General features: G+C 39.7%; 3 protein-coding genes across 14 annotated transcripts in view; 2 read left to right on the forward strand and 1 right to left on the reverse strand.

The window, feature by feature from the left end:
• The first annotated feature begins 1,250 nt into the window (after positions 1 to 1,250).
• LOC108048758 lies at positions 1,251 to 8,878 on the forward strand. Its single transcript, XM_017129614.2, is given in 4 exon segments — positions 1,251 to 2,142; positions 6,794 to 7,554; positions 7,743 to 8,076; positions 8,079 to 8,878. Coding segments are annotated over 4 exon segments (2,025 nt in total). The 5' UTR covers positions 1,251 to 1,472; the 3' UTR covers positions 8,339 to 8,878.
• A 160-nt stretch (positions 8,879 to 9,038) lies between these two features.
• LOC108048798 (mitochondrial pyruvate carrier 1) lies at positions 9,039 to 10,802 on the reverse strand. Its single transcript, XM_017129688.2, has 4 exons — positions 10,521 to 10,802; positions 10,330 to 10,448; positions 10,169 to 10,269; positions 9,039 to 9,659 (listed from the first exon to the last, which is right to left on the reverse strand). The coding sequence occupies exons 2-4, from the start codon at positions 10,389 to 10,391 to the stop codon at positions 9,499 to 9,501; spliced, it is 324 nt and encodes a 107-aa protein (XP_016985177.1). The 5' UTR covers positions 10,392 to 10,448; positions 10,521 to 10,802; the 3' UTR covers positions 9,039 to 9,498.
• A 1,677-nt stretch (positions 10,803 to 12,479) lies between these two features.
• The window catches only part of LOC108048751 (cubilin), a 50,320-nt gene continuing 45,322 nt past the window's right edge, over positions 12,480 to 17,477 (forward strand). For 2 of the 12 annotated variants that reach the window (XR_001769503.2, XR_001769504.2), the window contains exon 1: positions 13,984 to 14,380. The gene's annotated coding sequence lies outside the window, so the exon portion shown is untranslated. Of the gene's footprint in view, positions 12,539 to 13,755; positions 14,381 to 17,477 lie in introns of those variants that run through there. The other 10 variants (XR_001769502.2, XM_017129599.2, XM_017129591.2 and 7 more) reach the window with 8 other exon arrangements.

Below are 17,477 nucleotides of genomic sequence, written 5' to 3' on the forward strand. Positions count from 1 at the left end.
TTTTGCCAGAGTGGCGGGCCTGTTGTGAAATTCAGAAAAAGCTTTTCGCAACACACGTCGCCCCGAAAAATAGGAGTGTGGTTCCAAGAGAATCTTATCTATAAGATTTGAAAGGAAGCCCTATCGAATGAGGAACCAGTTGGTTGAAAAACAAAATTATCTTTAATTGTAACTGAAAAGTAATTAGGAAAATCCACTCGCCCTTATCAAATTGATCACCTTGTTTTGGGGCCTATAAGTAATGTGCGTTCTTCATTTCTTTGCTTACAGCTTAAGGGGAACTTGTGTCGACGACTCTTTTAGAGCTTGTTTAGAGGGACCCTAACAATTTCATTGTTTCTTTCTAACGGTCAATTAAAAGTGAGTATACAAGATCCTTTTCGTCTCATACAATAAAGCCATGCCACATGATTGCCTGACTTTCTTAGTCCTTGCACCACTAGTTTATAAGAATGTTTTGTAAAAAAAGAAAAAAGACAAAAAACAAAAGAAATAAAAAGAAAAAAGGAGTAAATCCATTAAAAAAGGAGCAATTCCATTCAAAAAAGGAGTAATTCCATACAAAAAAGGAGAAATTCCATTCAAAAAAGGAGTAATTCCAAACAAAAAAGGATCAAAATCCATAAAAAAAGGAGTAATCCATGTACAAAATAACCAACAAAAGGAAAAGATTTTAAAAACACACAGAAAGAAAATGGGAAAAAAATTTAAAAAATAAAAGCATAAGAAAAAATGGAAAGCAAACTAACAAAACATGGTCAAGAAAAGAACACCACTCACATAACCAACCACTTACCCACCCATCTCGACACAAAGCATCAAACATCAAAGCTGTTGAAAGTCGCCAATCAATCATGAGGTTAAAAAATCGTTGGCCAGGCATATCCTTGATATCCCTGCGACACCGAGGCCTGCAACCACTACTTGTACATTTGCTAACCCAACCCAAGCCACAAGATATTTTGAGGCGCGAACACCCCAAAAAGGATCGTGCTTCTGCCCGTCGTCGATCTGTGTAATAACAAAATCTTTTTTCTTTTGTCTATTTTCTTTCACATAAAAATCAAAACAAATATTACGAACACTCTTAACTGCGCTTGCTCCACTCATCGCCAAATCCTGTCCGATTCGATAAAAACTATACGAATACGTATGAATCTTGATATCCTGTCGAACCGAAACCGATCGAAAACGAACCGTACACCAAACCGTAATCTGCCCCGATCGAATTGAAATTTGTTCGACAACAGCCACGTTCAAAATGGCATTCTCCGTCGAAGCCCAAACCAGCCAAGCCAGGCCCAAGAGCGAAACAAACAACAGCATCCCAATCAACCAAGAGCAGAGCAACATCAGCAACACCCCCAAGAGCAACACCCAGAGCAAACCATCCTATTCAGCCAGTAGCGAGACCAACAAGCGGTGCAACACCAACGAGGAGGGCTACCGAAAATCCCAGAGATATAATATTGATGATCCAGGAGCCAGCACGAGTACAGGCGGCACCCACATACGAGGCGACAACCCAGGAGGACAACGCAGCATACCCGAATCCAGCGGCTGGCGCGACAAACTCGTGGCCCAATTGCTGCTGCTCTCAGAGGAGAACGACGCCAACGGGGCTTATGAAGGATTCGCCTACGTCAACGATCACCACAATACCGATCGTGATAGACAGCAAGCCAAATCCCAGAATTCTGCTGATCAGAGTGCCCACAAGCAACAGCAGCAGCAGCAACAATCGCAGCGGGACAGAGCACAGAACGCCTCGAACTCGCATCATAAGAATACCCTTTTTACCAGGGTCGGTACCAACGCGTCCGCCAGCCAACCAGGCCTCGCCTGCCACGAGTCCTTTAGTAAATCCGATCGGTTCGGAGAGGAGGTCCCGTATCTCAGTGTACCCCACGACTGGGACGCCAACATCCCGATCGCAACCAGACACGGTGGCAGGTTTACCGACTACGGCAATGGTGAACCAAACGGTCCCGGTTTCGTCAAGCACGCCTCAGACACAGACCCTGGCAGCCATGGCTGGTCTCCAGTTGACAGGTGCGGACGAGCCGCCATCCCGCCGGGATATGAGTGGAGCAATGCCTACTGCCACAGTTGAAGAGATAGACGTTCCGGTGTTCATTGATGGTGAGTACTGTGTTTTGTGTGTGTGTTGCCTATGTACCCAGCACTCTCTCATTACTGTTGCTTTAAAAAAGAAATCAAAAAATCAATCAAAAAGCGAACAAATGATTCACAATCAGTTGGAGAAAGAGTCAGATAGCAGGCATCGAGCACGGCCCAGGTTCCCAAGGATCTGGCGCCGTCGCTCTGCCAAGGACGTCGAGGTACAGTCACCACGTAGCGGACGAAGGCGAAGATCACAGTGCAATGACCCATTGAAGAAACGAGTGAAAGATTGAGGGGAGGGCTGGGGGCCAAAGGTGCCCCCTCCCCGCCCCTGCTCTCGGTAAATGGCAACGTAATCACTCGTACGATCAATATCGCCAAGATATTTGATCTATGTACTTCCATTTATCGGTCAATTCTTTCCACAAATGCTTCCAACACTTTTCGTAATCTACCTAACAGGTTTTCAACACTTTTCGTAATCTACCTAAAATTTTAATTTGAAGTATCCCTATTTCCTCCGTTTTTATTAAAGCGTCGTCAAAAGCAAACAGAAAATTTGTCTTATAAATTTGGCCATTTTAAAATATAAACAAAATATATAAAATTTTTGTATTATTTTTCTCAAGAATTTAAACACTTTACCCCTTATTAATTACACTCCAGAAGTAATTAAACGCTAACTATTATTTTTCTTCGCAATTACTTTTCTTAAAAATTGTCAATATATTTGAAGCTTTCGAAGCTTTCCCTAGTTCACAAATTTACAAAAATTTATTTAGATTTATCTAAATAAAGGTGATAACCCAAAATATGACTCATTTTTCTACCCTTGCAGAGGGTATTATCAGAGGGTATTATCAAAAGTTTGCAACGTAGTGAAGGAAACATTTCGGACCCTATAAAGTATATATATTCTTGATCAGCATCACCAGTAGAGTCGATCTAGCCATGTCCGTCTGTCCGTCTGTTTCTACGCAAACTAGTCCCTTAGTTTTAGATCTATCTGCTTGAAACTTTCCCAAAAATTGTCTTTCTATTGCAGGTAGTGCAATATATATATTTTACATATAGCTCCCATAGGAAAAACAAATTTTATTAAGTATAACTTTGTTTTTAATTTTTTTGTTCTCTGGGATTTGGTAATATTTTAATACTATGGAATTGCGGTTTTTATTAAATTAAATTCGTTCATCTATATCATAGCCTCCATTTGAAAATCCAAAAATTTAATATGAAAATAGAATTTTTTTTTGCTGTCTTTCTATTTATCAAAATATTTTTTTGAGATATAGTTAATATCATATAGCGGCCAAAGAAACGATAGCAAAAATGCATCGCAAAATCCACATAGCTTTATTGTTTTTAGTAACAAAGGCATAGAAATCGAAATTTAGTATTTTGGTAATAATTGCAAGGGTATATATGTAATCTTCGGCTTGCCGAATTTGACTTCCTTTCTTGTTGAAAATCCTATTAACTTTTATTAATCAATAATCATCACAAAGGACTATCTAGTCTTACAATTCTTCAGGTCAATTTCAATTTTTTTGCGACTTAAAATAAAGAAAAAAACAATGCAAAACGCTTTTACGGTCACATTTCTTTTACATAAATATAAAACAAATGCATTATAACGTAACTATCACTTTCGTTAGTTTCCGAATTTTCAAATTTTATAATAACACTTACCTTTTCCAAGTTTTAATCACAGAAGAAAATGGTTTACATTCCTCTCGTAGTTTCTTACATTTCGTTGTAATTTTTTAATTGTTTTCAAGTATATCATTTATTACTTTCAAGAGAATTTGCCTAGCAACAATTTATTACCCGGCACAGTGTTTCCAATGTTGTTTCCTTTTCATTTTCTTTGTTAAAAGTTCTTATCGCCAGTGATGCTACACGCACGGTTCCAACCTAAACTGAATGCGCAATTTTAAAACATTTTTGTTAGTGTTTATTCGTCAGCACCCGTAGAGGGAACAAAAACGAAAAGCGAAAAGAAATCGTCGGACAGAATGTATCCATCTTGTGTCATATAAATGTGCTGATAAATATTTTGCTAATATGTGTGAAAACATTTTAATACATATGTGTAATCCATAAGCGTACACTGTCCAATCAGAAACAGAGTTAATGTCATACCACCAACGATTGTTGTTTTTTTGGTAGATGCATTGTATTAGTGTCCGATGAGCTGTTCGATTTTCATTTGGCCGCAATCTTTTGTTGTAGAAGAGTGTGCGAGTTAAGAAATTAATATTTTTTCAGAACTGATAAATTGAGAATGGTTGGTTTGATTTCCGGCCGTTGAGCTAATGCTTTTGAGCTTGTACTTGCAATTTTCCCCAAAATAAGTATTGTTTTTCAAGTATTGTGTACCTTGTGACGTCAAAATCAAGAGAGTGCAACAGCTGATTCATGACCCAAATTTTCGCAGCACGTGTTTCTAGCCGGCAACTGCAATAAGTTGTCTATTCACTCACACATTTCTTTACATATGTATGTATGTATATATGCATATGTAGAACGATGTTTAAAACAATTTATTAATATTAAATATTAGATTTTGATAACTTAATTTTAAAATTTAATTGTTGACAGGTTCGCTGCAATTATTAGGGTTTTCCATATTGTTGTGAAATTCAATCAGAACGATCCGCAAAATTGCGAGTGGAAGAGCGTTAGTTTGGCTCCAAACACGGACACCTGTGTGGTGGGTGTGTGTGAGTTTGCTCTCCTGACTTCGCTCTAGTTCGCTCTCACTATCTCATACTCGGTTTCGTTCGGCATACGAGCAAGTCGCGCATCTTTCAGCGAAAGAGATAGATAGATAGAAAGGGGAAATGTATCCCACAGACACAATTAAACCCGTTCTTTTACGAACATACATATGTACATATGTCAGTGTGTTTGGTTTTTGTTAAAATGCATTGCGTATACGCAATATTTCGGCTTAAAGAAGTTTTAATTTAAAAATTTTGCTTTGATTTTAGTGTTCTAGTTTTCTTCCTTTTGTTTTTTTTAACTCTAAAGTTAAATAAACCTACATACATATGTTTAAATAATAATCCTATGTTTTGATCTATTTATGCTCTTTTAATTGGAAACGCACTGCCTTATTTGGTAATATTATATTTTCGCGAACCTTCTTCGCTCTGATGAAATCCGATTGACAATTTTATTGGTTTGTATTGCATTTCAAACAGTTAACTTATTTTCGACGGCCTATGGCCGATCAAAAATCTTTGCAATTATCAGAACACTTTGTAGGAGAAAGAACATATGTACATACATACATACAAAAGTACTTGCTTCGGTTTTGAGCGAATCCGAACCAGTTGCGCTGTTCGCTGTTGGTGTAGGGCTCTCTCTCTCTCTCTCTTGCTGCCGCACACTAATGCAGGCCGATGATATTGCCGGGTTCTCGAGCCACAGACGAAGTTTTACCTCGCAACCTCACTTTGCATTGAGTGGTGGAAGCGTCAAGTGGTCTTTTTCAATCTCCGGATGAAATAAAAATAATATTTGTCGCGGTATATTAAACAACCAACTAAGGTGAATATTTACTAGAACTTAAATCTTAGCCGTTTTGAATTATTCTTTGTATTCATTGGATTATAATTTGTTCCGTTTTGAAGGCTTTCTTCTCATAATTCACCATTATTTTTGTTTTCTTTATGCATTTTTCTCATTTTTAGATTTACATACATACTTTATTGTGTCACAATTCTTGCGTTTTTGTACTTGAAAAAAAAGTGTTTGAAGTCATCCCTTAACTTACACACGCACACACACACACAAAAGTGAGGGCAACGCAAGCAGGAACGATCATGTCTGTTTTTGTGTGGTTGTTGTTGTCAGTCGATTGTGCCCATGCGTCATCGGGGGGGATAGCCGGTGTCTTTTCTATGAATGTGTGCGTGAGGGGGGCAGTTAAAAAGAGGAACCATGAAGGAATCTTGTTGACCAAAATCGCACGTTTAACTTCTTCAAATTGAATCAATTGGCAAAAAAGTAATGAACGTTTAATTTTAATAATTGTTTTTAGAGTGATATGTACTAAAGGAAAACTAAAAATGCTGCATATCTGCATTTTTAATTACTAACACATTCAAAGTATTTTATTTGCTAGCACATATATATGTACATATGTACATATTTAACAAATGTTATTGTTTTATCTTTTCTTCTTTAGCTAAAATTTGTTATTCCTGCTCGTTGTTGTTATTTTTCATGTTGTTTCATTTTCCTTTCGTTTCTTTAATTTCACAATAAGCGAGAGAGCGAGCGAATCAGTGTGTAAAACACCGAAAGCGCTGCGTGTAAAATTGTGAGGTCGAGTAAAATTTAATGGTGGCGAATCTTTGTAGAATCAATATGGTGTAGATAGTATGTACATAGTACACGGTCTTACAAAAAAATATTCACTTGAATATGAATAATAGTATTATATTACAAATTAAGATTTACAATTTAAAAAATTCGAATTGAATATTTTTAGTTGAATAATGTTGCGACAGTAATTACTCTAACAATTTACTGATATGTCACCCCTTTCTCCAAAACCAACAAAATTGGGTACCTAGAATTTAATCAAATTTACACTCACTTATTTAATATTCAATATTTAATGCTCGGTACTAATAACATTTTTTCTTTGTCACAGAATACCTGCAAGATATACAAGCTACTACATCGACGTGCAGCAGCGAAAACGGAAAGGAGATTTTAACTGAGACGGATATTCTTGACTTTGATATAAACATGTTTGCCGAGGATCTTATCGTGCTTGAGGGCAAGAATACGGATTCCTACAGTCCGGCGATGGACGAGATGAACAACGACAACCTAGACAACGACTTCTTATTTATGGATGCCCCGGCGCTGGCTAACGAGGAGGAGTCCATGAACATGACATCGATATTTGCCATCAATATTACCCCGGTGCAGGACGACGACCTCATTAACGCAGTACCCAGCTCGCAGCAGCAGGCTATGCTTACCACCTCTCAGCAGCAGGCTATGCTCACCACCTCTCAGGACCCCTACCTGTGCACCTTCTCGCAGGCCACATCCACATCCAGCACCACCAAGTACTTCACGGAGGAACCCCTGATTTCCGACGCGGCCAGCTACGAAACCAGTAGTCTCTACGGGTACAGCCAGGAGACGCTCGGCTTCGGCCTTGAGGAGGACGTCAGGCCCAGCGGCAGCCTTGCCTGCAGTGCCGCCGACGTCGCCGTGGCCACCCCAGCACCCATTTGCCATCCCATCATCTCCGCCCTGAAACGATCTGCTCCGGCCCCCGTGGTCGAGTCGCAGACGATCAAGCGCGGCCGACTGGCGCTTAAGATCGACAGCCAGTCAACGCCAGTGTCCAGCCCGAGCACGCCCGAAATCATTGAGCATCTCCTGAATTTTGATAGGGTAAGTTCTTGTAAAAAAATATTAATCTCGTGACTTGAAGGTCGATTTCCCAATGTTGTTAAGCTAGGTTAATTAAAAATGAAGTCAAGTTTATCGGAAACCATAACAATGAGGAAATAGTCGTCTTTGTAGTTAACCTTTTTGTAAACAGTCCCCAACATTATCTAATTCCTTTCTTCTAATTACAGCTCGAGGCCGCCAACACCAGTACCACCACCAACAACACCTCCATCAACAGCATTACCAGCACTCAAGCAGAAATCGTAGAGGATCTACGCAGCGCCGAAGAGGAGACCACCAACGACTTCTCGCCGCCGAACACGCCGCACAGCAACTACTCAGCCAGCTGTAGCAGTGCGGTGCCCACCTGCCAGACGGGATTCGGTGGCTTCCTCACTGCTCCCGCCTCACCCGCCTACTCGGTGGCCAGCACCTCCCAGTTCAGTCCCTCGCCATCCAACGGATCCAATGGCAAACGGAAGCGCGGCCGTCCTGCCAAGGATCATGCCGACGGACCCGATCCGAGATCATGTCGCGCATGAACGGCGACGAGAGGAAGGCGTACCAAGACAGGATCAAAAACAACGAGGCCAGCCGAGTCTCGCGCCGGAAAACGAAGAAGCGCGAGGAGGAGGAGAAGAGCGCCGAGGACGAGCTGGTAGCCGAGAATCAACATCTGCGTGCCCTGGCGGAAGCTGTGGCGTCCCAGCAATCCAAGTTAAAGAAGTACCTGATGGAGCGCCAGCGGAAGAACAGCACCTACGTCAAACAGGAGCAGCATTAAGATTCTCGTAGCCATATACTAGATAGTTACCTACTGATTGTCGCTTATAGCGGTGAATAGCCTTAGTCCGAGGATCCCTCGTAGTCATCCATTCGATTAGTTACTTAAGTTGTCGTTGAAGAAGTCGAGAAGCAGAAATCCAATTTCCATCTGAACATCAATCTCAGGTGATTGATGTAAAACGTAAAACATTTAAGCCATTTATTAGGCATAGGAGGCGCCCTTAGCGCGCGAGAAGTGTTTAACTATAATTATATTTTTATTATGTTTGAGAAAACTAAAATTTTTACTCGTTTTTTGTACCCACATATATGTTTTCGTCCTAAGAGTAATCAGTAAAACCAGAAAAGCATAAAAAAAATAATGATTACGATTTCGTATGTTTTAACCCCATTGATGAACAAAAAAAGTTACAAAAATGTCAACAAAAAAATATGCTATTGTTAAGAACAATAAAATGTATGTTTTACAGATATGACGATATATAACCGTAATCGTAATTGTTTGAATAAAGTGCATGTTTCAAGCATGACAAAATCACAACATCTTGTATTGACTTTGAGGGCGAAGGCTAATCAATTTTATTGCAGGGTCTTCTTGATTTTCAGAAGAAAGACTACGGATGCTAAATCCGACAATTGGATTTACTAGCTTTAAACCTCAATTGGCGAGAAGTATTAACCAAAATTAGTTTGAGGAATTTCCGAAAGAATTCAATGTACAATTTTTATTACAACCATTACGGGGTCACAGATTACATACAAAATTCGATTTTTTGTTTTTATTTAACTTTAAATCATATTCTTGTAAACATACTATATGATCGTAAACTAAGGATTGCACCGACTTAAAATTTTGATCAACTGCCAAACGGAATTAACTAAAAAAGTTTGGGATAGACAATTGGAATTTGGATATGACCCCACAACAAACGACGACAGTGCGACCACAACTTCGCGATTCGAGATTCAGCCAATTGTGCGGGTGTTATTCACGGCAATTACTTTACCACTTGGTTTTGAATTGGGGGGCAGTGCAATTTGCTAGAGGTTTGTTGCGTGTGATGACAGTAAATTGCGGTAGCTGCTGCTGTTGGGTAAACATTTGAAGTGGCCTCACGCGTCGCTCTCGGGGGAATGGGATTCAAAGCAGCGGTTCAATTACGCCTGCTGCTCCTTTGACCCGTAATTGTAGTGCAGGAAGCGCAGACCCTGGATCGATTGGGCGGTGGCATTGGTGGCATGGCAGGCGAAGAGCAGCCAGTTACGGGGCTGGACCTTGTAGGCGAATCGCATGAAGATGCACGAGTAGAGGGTCAGAGCTGGGAAGGAAAAAAAGTAAGATTAGCCTTATTAACGAGATTCAATAACAGAAGCACAGATAAAAACATAGTCGAATTTGTTGAGGGTATCTTATCAAAATGGATCTGTAAATTAGTCAATAAGATAAGATGAGAAGATTTTATGGGGCCAATTTGCTAAATTTCTGAACTTGGATAGATGGTTGCAAAATTAAGTTCAGACATGCTAGTCATTTGTGTAAAAAAGCTATTTTTAGAAAATGTTAATATCGAAAGGCATGATTTTGCTAAATTTTTTAGTCTAAGATCTGGTTAGGCATTAAATTAAACTGAGCTTAAGTTTTTTCTCTGTGTTGTCTAATCGGCAGCCGTTTCGACAGTTCCCGTATCTGGCTTATCAAGCCATATAGAGTGATTTGTTTAGAGCATATCACAGCGGCACTGATTACGACATCTTAAGCGGAAACTTTCGATGAAAGCGCGTGTGTTTGGTAGACAGATTATGGCCAAAATCCAGGTAATTCCCCTACCCAGTGTCATTTTGCCGGAGATAAACTTGGGACTCTTTTGTGTGTCGGCAAGAGCAGCTACCGGAATACCCCAGTTGGCCACCGGTCCCCAGAAGTGGGTACTGTCGATTGAAAGATCATCATTACAATATGTTACGATTTGGAATAGTAAACACACAAACCTCATAAAGTAATCCCGCCACTCTTTGGAGGACGTTGTGGACATGGCTCTCCTGATCGACATGATGCTACCGACTGCTAATTGAAAATATCTAACCAGGAAAATTAATCAGACGCGCACCTGGTGGAATAATTTAGATTAGATTGTCTCTGCCGCGCATTATAGATCCGAAAAATCCCCTCAAGGTCTTACAGGTTGTTCGTTGTTGTGTCAGCTGTTGTTCTTGTTGTTTGTTTACTCTGCCTGGAAAACCTTGATCTAGAAAACAAAAATTTTGGAATTGCAGGATGCGACGCAGGTGTGGGATGAGGGTATCCAAACTTGTACACAGTAAAATTTTTTTTTTGTTTATGTGTCGGCCCTGTCGCTCCGAAAGTTATATAAAAATTTGTGAAACGAAAGGCGAAACGAGTTTGCTCTGCTGCGTCGCTGCAGCGTCGAAATTATCGATAACTCATGCCATCGGTAGGCATCGAGGGTCACACTTAGAGGTGGACAAAAAATAATGCGATACTTCAGAACACAATATATTTGTTCAATAGTTTTTTGTTGAGTTAAAATACAAGGCTGTTTAGCAATTTACCAAAATATATGTATGCTTAATATTTTAAGTTGTTAACACATTAAAATATTTAAGTAATCTCCACTCTGCCTCCAGTTTTCAATCGAGTCAGCATTTGACTACTTAACGCGATTATCCTGTCCACATTAAGATAACTGCACAACTCGAGTTACAAACAAACTGTTTTTAATTAGATTTTGCTACGGATTTAAAGAATTTCTGTTGTCTGATCTTGTGGTATTAAAGTATTGTGGTATTACTTAACTCCACTCAACTCCATCATTTACTATACTAAACTTATGCAAAACAAGAAAGGAAGCAAACTTCGGCAAGACAAAGTTTATATATGTACATACCCTTGCAGTTATTATAAATCGACTACATTTCGATTTCTATGCCTATATTACTAAAAACAAAAAAGCTACATATGTCGTATTTTGGCCTGAATTTTGCCATTCTTTCTATGGCAGCTATATAATATTGTTGTCCGATTTTAATTTAATTAAAACCGTAATTCCATAATATTTAAATATTACCAAAAGATTTTAAAATAAATTAAAAACAACAAAGTTATAATTTTTAAAAATTTTTTTTCCGATTGTTCCTATGGGAGCTCAATGATATAGTCGCCCGATCCGGCTCGTTCCGGCTTATATACTACCTGTAATAGAAAGAGAACTTTTTGGAAAGTTTCAAGCAGATAGCTTTAAAAGTGAGGGACTAGCTTGCGTAGAAACGGACAGACGAACGGACAGACGGATAGACGGACATGGCTAGATCGACTCTCCTGGTGATGCTGATCAAGAATAGATATACTTTATAGGGTTGGAAATGTCGCCTTCACTGCGTTGCAAACTTTTGACTGAAATTATAATACCCTCTGCAGGGGTATAAAAATCTTAACACCATAACTAGACGTAGTATAAACTCATCCTAGGGTCAAAACTATTTTGTTCAATCTACGCATAAATATATTTCAGAATTTAAGTAAGTTCAAATTTAGTTTGTTTTTAAGACAGTTTATATTTTTGAGAATATAACAAAATTGCTATTGTGCTTACGAATACAATAATACTTATTTTTGTTTTTAAGTTTTTTATTAAAGCATTAAATTTTTAAAATATTATTTACTATATTAATATTTACAATATAGTTTTCTTTAAGTCTTGAGATTTTACTGATATTAAAACCATTGCAATGGTTTTCGGGTGAGTGTCATGGCAGCGAACTGATACTAACTGCTGCGACACTCGATCTTCGATAACAACACTGTTGGTGGAAGGCTTTTTCCTCTCTATTTGCCCCGAAATGGGGATACTTGATGTGCATTAAGTTGGCTAATTACGCCAAATTGTAATGTGCATTTATAACGCATTTGCTGAAGTGCGGCGCCACAGTTTTCAAGTGCATAATCCACCACGCGTTTCCGCTCTCCAGCTAAATCCCGCTCTTCCGCCGCTCTTCAACGCAGGACGAAGAGAATTGGGGCGATGGTTTCTGCGCTGACAGCCTGCGCCTGAGTCCTTGGCCGCGGCAGCAGAGGACCAAAGCAGCAGCAGCATCCGAGGACCAAAACCGAAACCGAAACTCCGGCTCAGTGTGAATTTGCGACTCGAGAGCGACGGCGGCTCAAAGGAAACTTGGCTCGGTAAATAGTCCCAAATGGATCCTGGCAACAACAACCACATCTTTTGGCAAAACAACAAAAAGTAGCGGAATAGGCAAATGGAAAATGCCTCTGCCGACGTCGCTGCCAGCTTGTAATCCTCGTGTGTGTGTGTGTGCGAGTGTTTATGTGTGGTCAGTGTGCCGTTTTGCAAGCATTTTCCATGTGCGGTTCCCAAGAAAAGCGAAAGAAAATACAAATCGTGACCAAAAGCAAGCTACAAGAATGCCCAAAAACAAAACAAGAATTTTATGTTAAACAAAAAAAGAGTCTTTTAAAAAACCATGTTGACAACGCGTCATCAGTGGCCGCAGCCTCTGGAAATCTCGAAAACCCCCCTTTGAAAAAACCAGAAAAATCAATCCCCCGCATAAAGTGGGAGTTGTGCTTTTCTTTTTTATTCCCCCTATCGAATTTGTTGCTAGTTAGCATGAACTTTTCATACATTTCTCCAGCAAGTCTGCCAAAAATGTTTTCCACGCGAGAAAAAAAAAAGAAAAAGCTTAAGAGAAAAGCAAATGAGCCGCTCCCAAAAAATTCGAATTTATCAACAACAACAAGAGCAAAGGCAGGAAGAAGCAGCAGAAGGAGGAAAGGAAGAAGAAAGAGCAACCACAACAACAGACAAAGAAATGCGAAAAAGATAATTCAAAATCAAAGAAAGGATATTACAAAAGAACAAAATTGTAGATTTATTTAGATTAAAAAAAACTATATAAAGGTTTAGAGAGAGACAAAACAAAAATATCTTATTAGGAACATCCAAAAATTAATTTAAACTTAAAAATCTAGAAGTTGCAAAAATGTTCATTAAAATGTTACATTATATATAAGTAAAAGCTCAGGGCGATAAATGAAATAATATTTAAGAAACAATTAAAATTATACATTTTCCAAATTTAAAAGCAGTTATTTAAAGAGAAATACAAACAAATAATAATAGGCTTACATTTTGAAAAATGAATTAAATAAAATGGGCACATAAGAAAAACATAAGCACATGCAAAACAATAGGAGAAATGTAAAAATGATTAATTGTATTTGTTTATAGATAAAGGCGTAACTCATAGACCTGGTGTAAGAAGACCTACTTAGAAGGTCTTTGTCGTTAGCTGGAGGCTTGTATTTTTACTGGGCGAGATACTCGCACATAATTATTCGCTCCTGGTGGCGCATTTCCGAAATGTCCCCAAAACGGCTCAATTGAATAAGTGCCAAATAGAGGCAAATAGCGCTCCTCAGGCTCACTTAAGCGCACTAATCCAGTGCGACTAGTTAAAGTGTCCGAATCCAAATCTGTTCACTTGTTTGCTGTTGATTCAATCAAGCGCAAGTCAGTACAAACACCCGCACCCACACCCGCACACCCACAATGCAGAGAGCTCAATGCAAATTGAGTTTATTGTTCGGTCAATTGAGGAGAATTTGCTTAGGTGCCCTGACAGCACTCGTAAGACATTTTATGGCCCGTAAGCAGATGAGGTGATTTGCGTTTAGTTGCCTGCCTGCCAGCCGTGCGAGGAGTTCAAGATCCGTGGAATAATAATAATAGCCCCGGCTAAAGTGGGCCCAAAATCCTTTGATTTCCCCAGGAAAGTGTCTCGAGTGTGAAATGCCAAGTTGAGAAGTGGAGAAACCAGCAAGGCCCAAGTGCAAACCAAAAAGTATACAACAAAAATAAATACAAAGCAAACGAAAGTGTTCAGCAACAAACATTCCTCGCCCGGTCACTGGATCAGGATATATATATATACTCATATAGCATAAGCATCGGGATTTCCCAAGGATCCACTGACTGCAGCCTGCACACAGATGCAGCCCTAAGTAAGTACGACTGCAATTAGCATTAGCATAGCCACTAAGTCGACAGCCGAGTGCTTTTCAGTTCAGTTCTGGCTTTTCCGACCAAAAGGGCGTGTGTTGTATCCTCGTCTCTCAGCATCTCTTTTAGCCTTAGTGTTATGTGCGTGTGTGTGTGGCGCTTTCTCTCCTCGTTATTGTTGTTGTTTTGTCGTTGCTGTTGGCGTTTTTCATTGATGTTGATGGCCTGGTACATCATCAACTTGCTGCTCGGCTGCGCCTCTTTACTTTGTGTGTAATAAAATTGATGATAAAATAAAAATGGATAATGGGCGATTTTCGGTCTTCGTATCCGTCTTCTCGGAGAGTTTTGAGCTGAGAGCCAAAAGCCATCAGCCAGGAGTCAAGAGTCTGTTGTTTACCGTCTCTCATTTCTGTGGCAATTTACCAACACACACATAGTGCTCATTTCTCTTTTGTTCATCACCACCACCACACGCACTTTCTCTTCGGCTCTCTTTCTCTTTGTGATAGTGTGTTCTTTGTGGGTTTATTGTATGTGTGTGGAGGGGGTGCATCCTGTGGCTGATAAGAATGCTGCACAGTTGTTAATGGATCTGAAAGCCTGCCTTAAAATTGCTACATTTTAATCGCGATAAAGCGGGACGCCGATAAAATTTAAACAGGAGGCAAACCTGATTTCTGCAGAAGAACTTCAGAAAACGTAGTTCGTTAGAGAAGTGGAAATATTTTTAGGGATATAAACGATGTAAAGCATCTTTTAACGGTACTAAATATTGGTGTATATTAAGGGGATTTTTAAGTTGAGAAATAATAAACATAAATGTTCGCAAACTTAACTATTTTAACTCGGAATATAACAAGATATTTAATTAATTGTGAATGGTTTCACCATTTAATTACTTCTAAAATTAGATTTTTCAACAGCAGTAATTTTTACAAAATTTGGAAAAATCTGAAACAATAGGCGCTTTTTTATATTTAAAGCAATTGAAACCTTTTGCTTATTTGGAAATGTGTTGGGAAATCATAAATCATAAGCTAGTCTGTTCATTTTAGTAGAAAAATTGATCTGAATCAAAATTTTGTAATATAATGTAATTAATTTGTAATATTTGTAATTTAATTAATAAATACCAAGTCTTTTTACGAAAATGCGCCCCTAATGTTTGTTTATCAAATATAATGAATACAAACTTTGCCCATTAGATAAGATTTGGCCATCATTGCCATACAATTTTCCAAATTGAATCATTAAAGATTCCTATTGATGGGTAAATTTGATTTATATAACAAAAGTAAGGCAGCTTTTTGTAGCCAAATCTAAAAACTGTTACAAAAAATTCCACTCGGGTTATAGATAAAGAAATGGGCAAAATGTTGTAGCTATTTAATAATGGAGATGGGCCCGGATAAATACATGGAATTAGACGAAATACAGGGAGCTCAAGGTTCCCGGCCCCCAGGATGTTGAGTAGCTAGGAATAGGACATTAAGGGAGCACACGTTTCGTCTTGGCCTGAGCCTGGCATAATTTGGCCGTCGTATCGTATTTAGCCGGGTTAATTACCGAACATTGTGTTGATGGCTTAAGCGTTTCATGGGGCGCCATAATGTGGCTGGCGTGTCCTGGAGGCGCTTTTTAAAACGCTGCCAATTGTTGTCCTGTGAGGCATTGTTGTTGTTGGTGTTGCTGTTGGCAATTGCAGATTGCCCGCAATGGTTTCTTGGCCGCATTGAGACTTCCGGCCCGATGCCGTGGAAATGACTGCGATAAGGTTAAATATTTAATAGGTTTTCCGGCTCCCTCAACTCTTCCTCCTTCGCTCGCAGGCTCTCAGATAATTTCTCTAGCGACAACTGTCTGTCTGTCAGTCAGCTCCGTCCCTTTCTTTGTCTGTCCCTGTCACTTTGGAAAACTTTTGCAGCTGCCTCGGCTTTTGTTTTTGTGTTTTTCTATTTTTTTCTGTTGGCTTAGCTCCTTTTTGCTGTTTCCTCTTGACTATTGGTGATGGCAGCATTTTAGAAATAAATTAAAATTTCATTTAAGTGCCTTTCAGCTGAAAACTTTCTTAATTACAAATGTTTTGTTGTCTGTTTCTGTGTCACCCACACCCATTATACCCTCCCAAAAAAAGAACACCCCCTCAATGTCTGTCAATCGATGGGCGTTAAGTGTTCTTTTGCATGGACAGTTCAAGGTTAATCTGGTCCCCCATTACGTGTTTTTCGATTGGTTAAATGTGTCAAGGTGGTGGTGGTCAAGCGCCCAGAGATATCTCGTCCGAAACCGCACTTCTGATAAATTGCCTGCAAATGGCCGCAGCCAACACAAATACGTATGAAAATAAAAATATAGACAAAGGAGAACGCTGACATATCTTAGTCATGAGCAGGTGCCCCGGAACTCTGGCAGTTGCATGCAAAAATAATCAAGCACAAATGGCACAGCAGCAACATCAAGTCCCCGCAGCAACAAGCCATGCACTCAGCCCACACAAACAAACAGACAAACGGACAAACCCACCGGGGAAATGTGGAATGAAAGAAGGAACTTTTGGAGCGCTCTTCGCATGCACTTAGATGAAAACGACAGCACCAGCAGCGTCCACAACAAAGAGCAGCAAAAACAACGGGCAGGACGAGTAATGACAGCAGCAACAGCAACGCCAAGGCAGCAGCAACTGAGCCAGCCACCGCAGCAACAATGGGGCCAAGTCCTGGCCACGCCCCTCACATGCTGGCTTGTCTGGCTGCCAGTGGCGATTCAGGGATTCATTCATCCATTCATGCGCTCTGGACGACAACGGCGATGTCGCCGGATGTGTGGCAGTGGGTGGTGTACACCGAGGGAAATGCGGGGAAACTGGTTCTGGTTAAGTGCAAAGGTGTTTCCTAATCCACCGACAGGTTTATACCCACACGGCTTTGCTTGAGTCATCAAAAGTTTCTGAAACAAAGAAATATAAGTTCTTCAACTCCTGTCATTCATTTTTCAATCATGTGAATTGTATTTCCTATGTATTGCATTTGGCAGGCGTTGTAATGGAGATTAGGGCTTGATACGTTGAAATACTTGGTGAAATAATAATAGAAAACT

The sequence above is a fragment of the Drosophila rhopaloa genome, unplaced genomic scaffold, assembly GCF_018152115.1.
Source record: "Drosophila rhopaloa isolate 14029-0021.01 unplaced genomic scaffold, ASM1815211v1 contig_155, whole genome shotgun sequence".
Classification (NCBI taxonomy): Eukaryota; Metazoa; Arthropoda; class Insecta; order Diptera; family Drosophilidae; genus Drosophila; species Drosophila rhopaloa.

Coding starts and splice junctions, on each gene's coding strand:
- LOC108048798 (XM_017129688.2), bottom strand. CDS start 10,391: ATGTCGATCAGGAGAGCCATGTCCACAACGTCCTCCAAAGAGTGGCGG. Junction 10,270..10,329: donor TGGCGGGATTACTTTATGAG/GTTTGTGTGTTT, acceptor TTCAATCGACAG/TACCCACTTCTGGGGACCGG. Junction 9,660..10,168: donor CTCCGGCAAAATGACACTGG/GTAGGGGAATTA, acceptor TTTCCTTCCCAG/CTCTGACCCTCTACTCGTGC.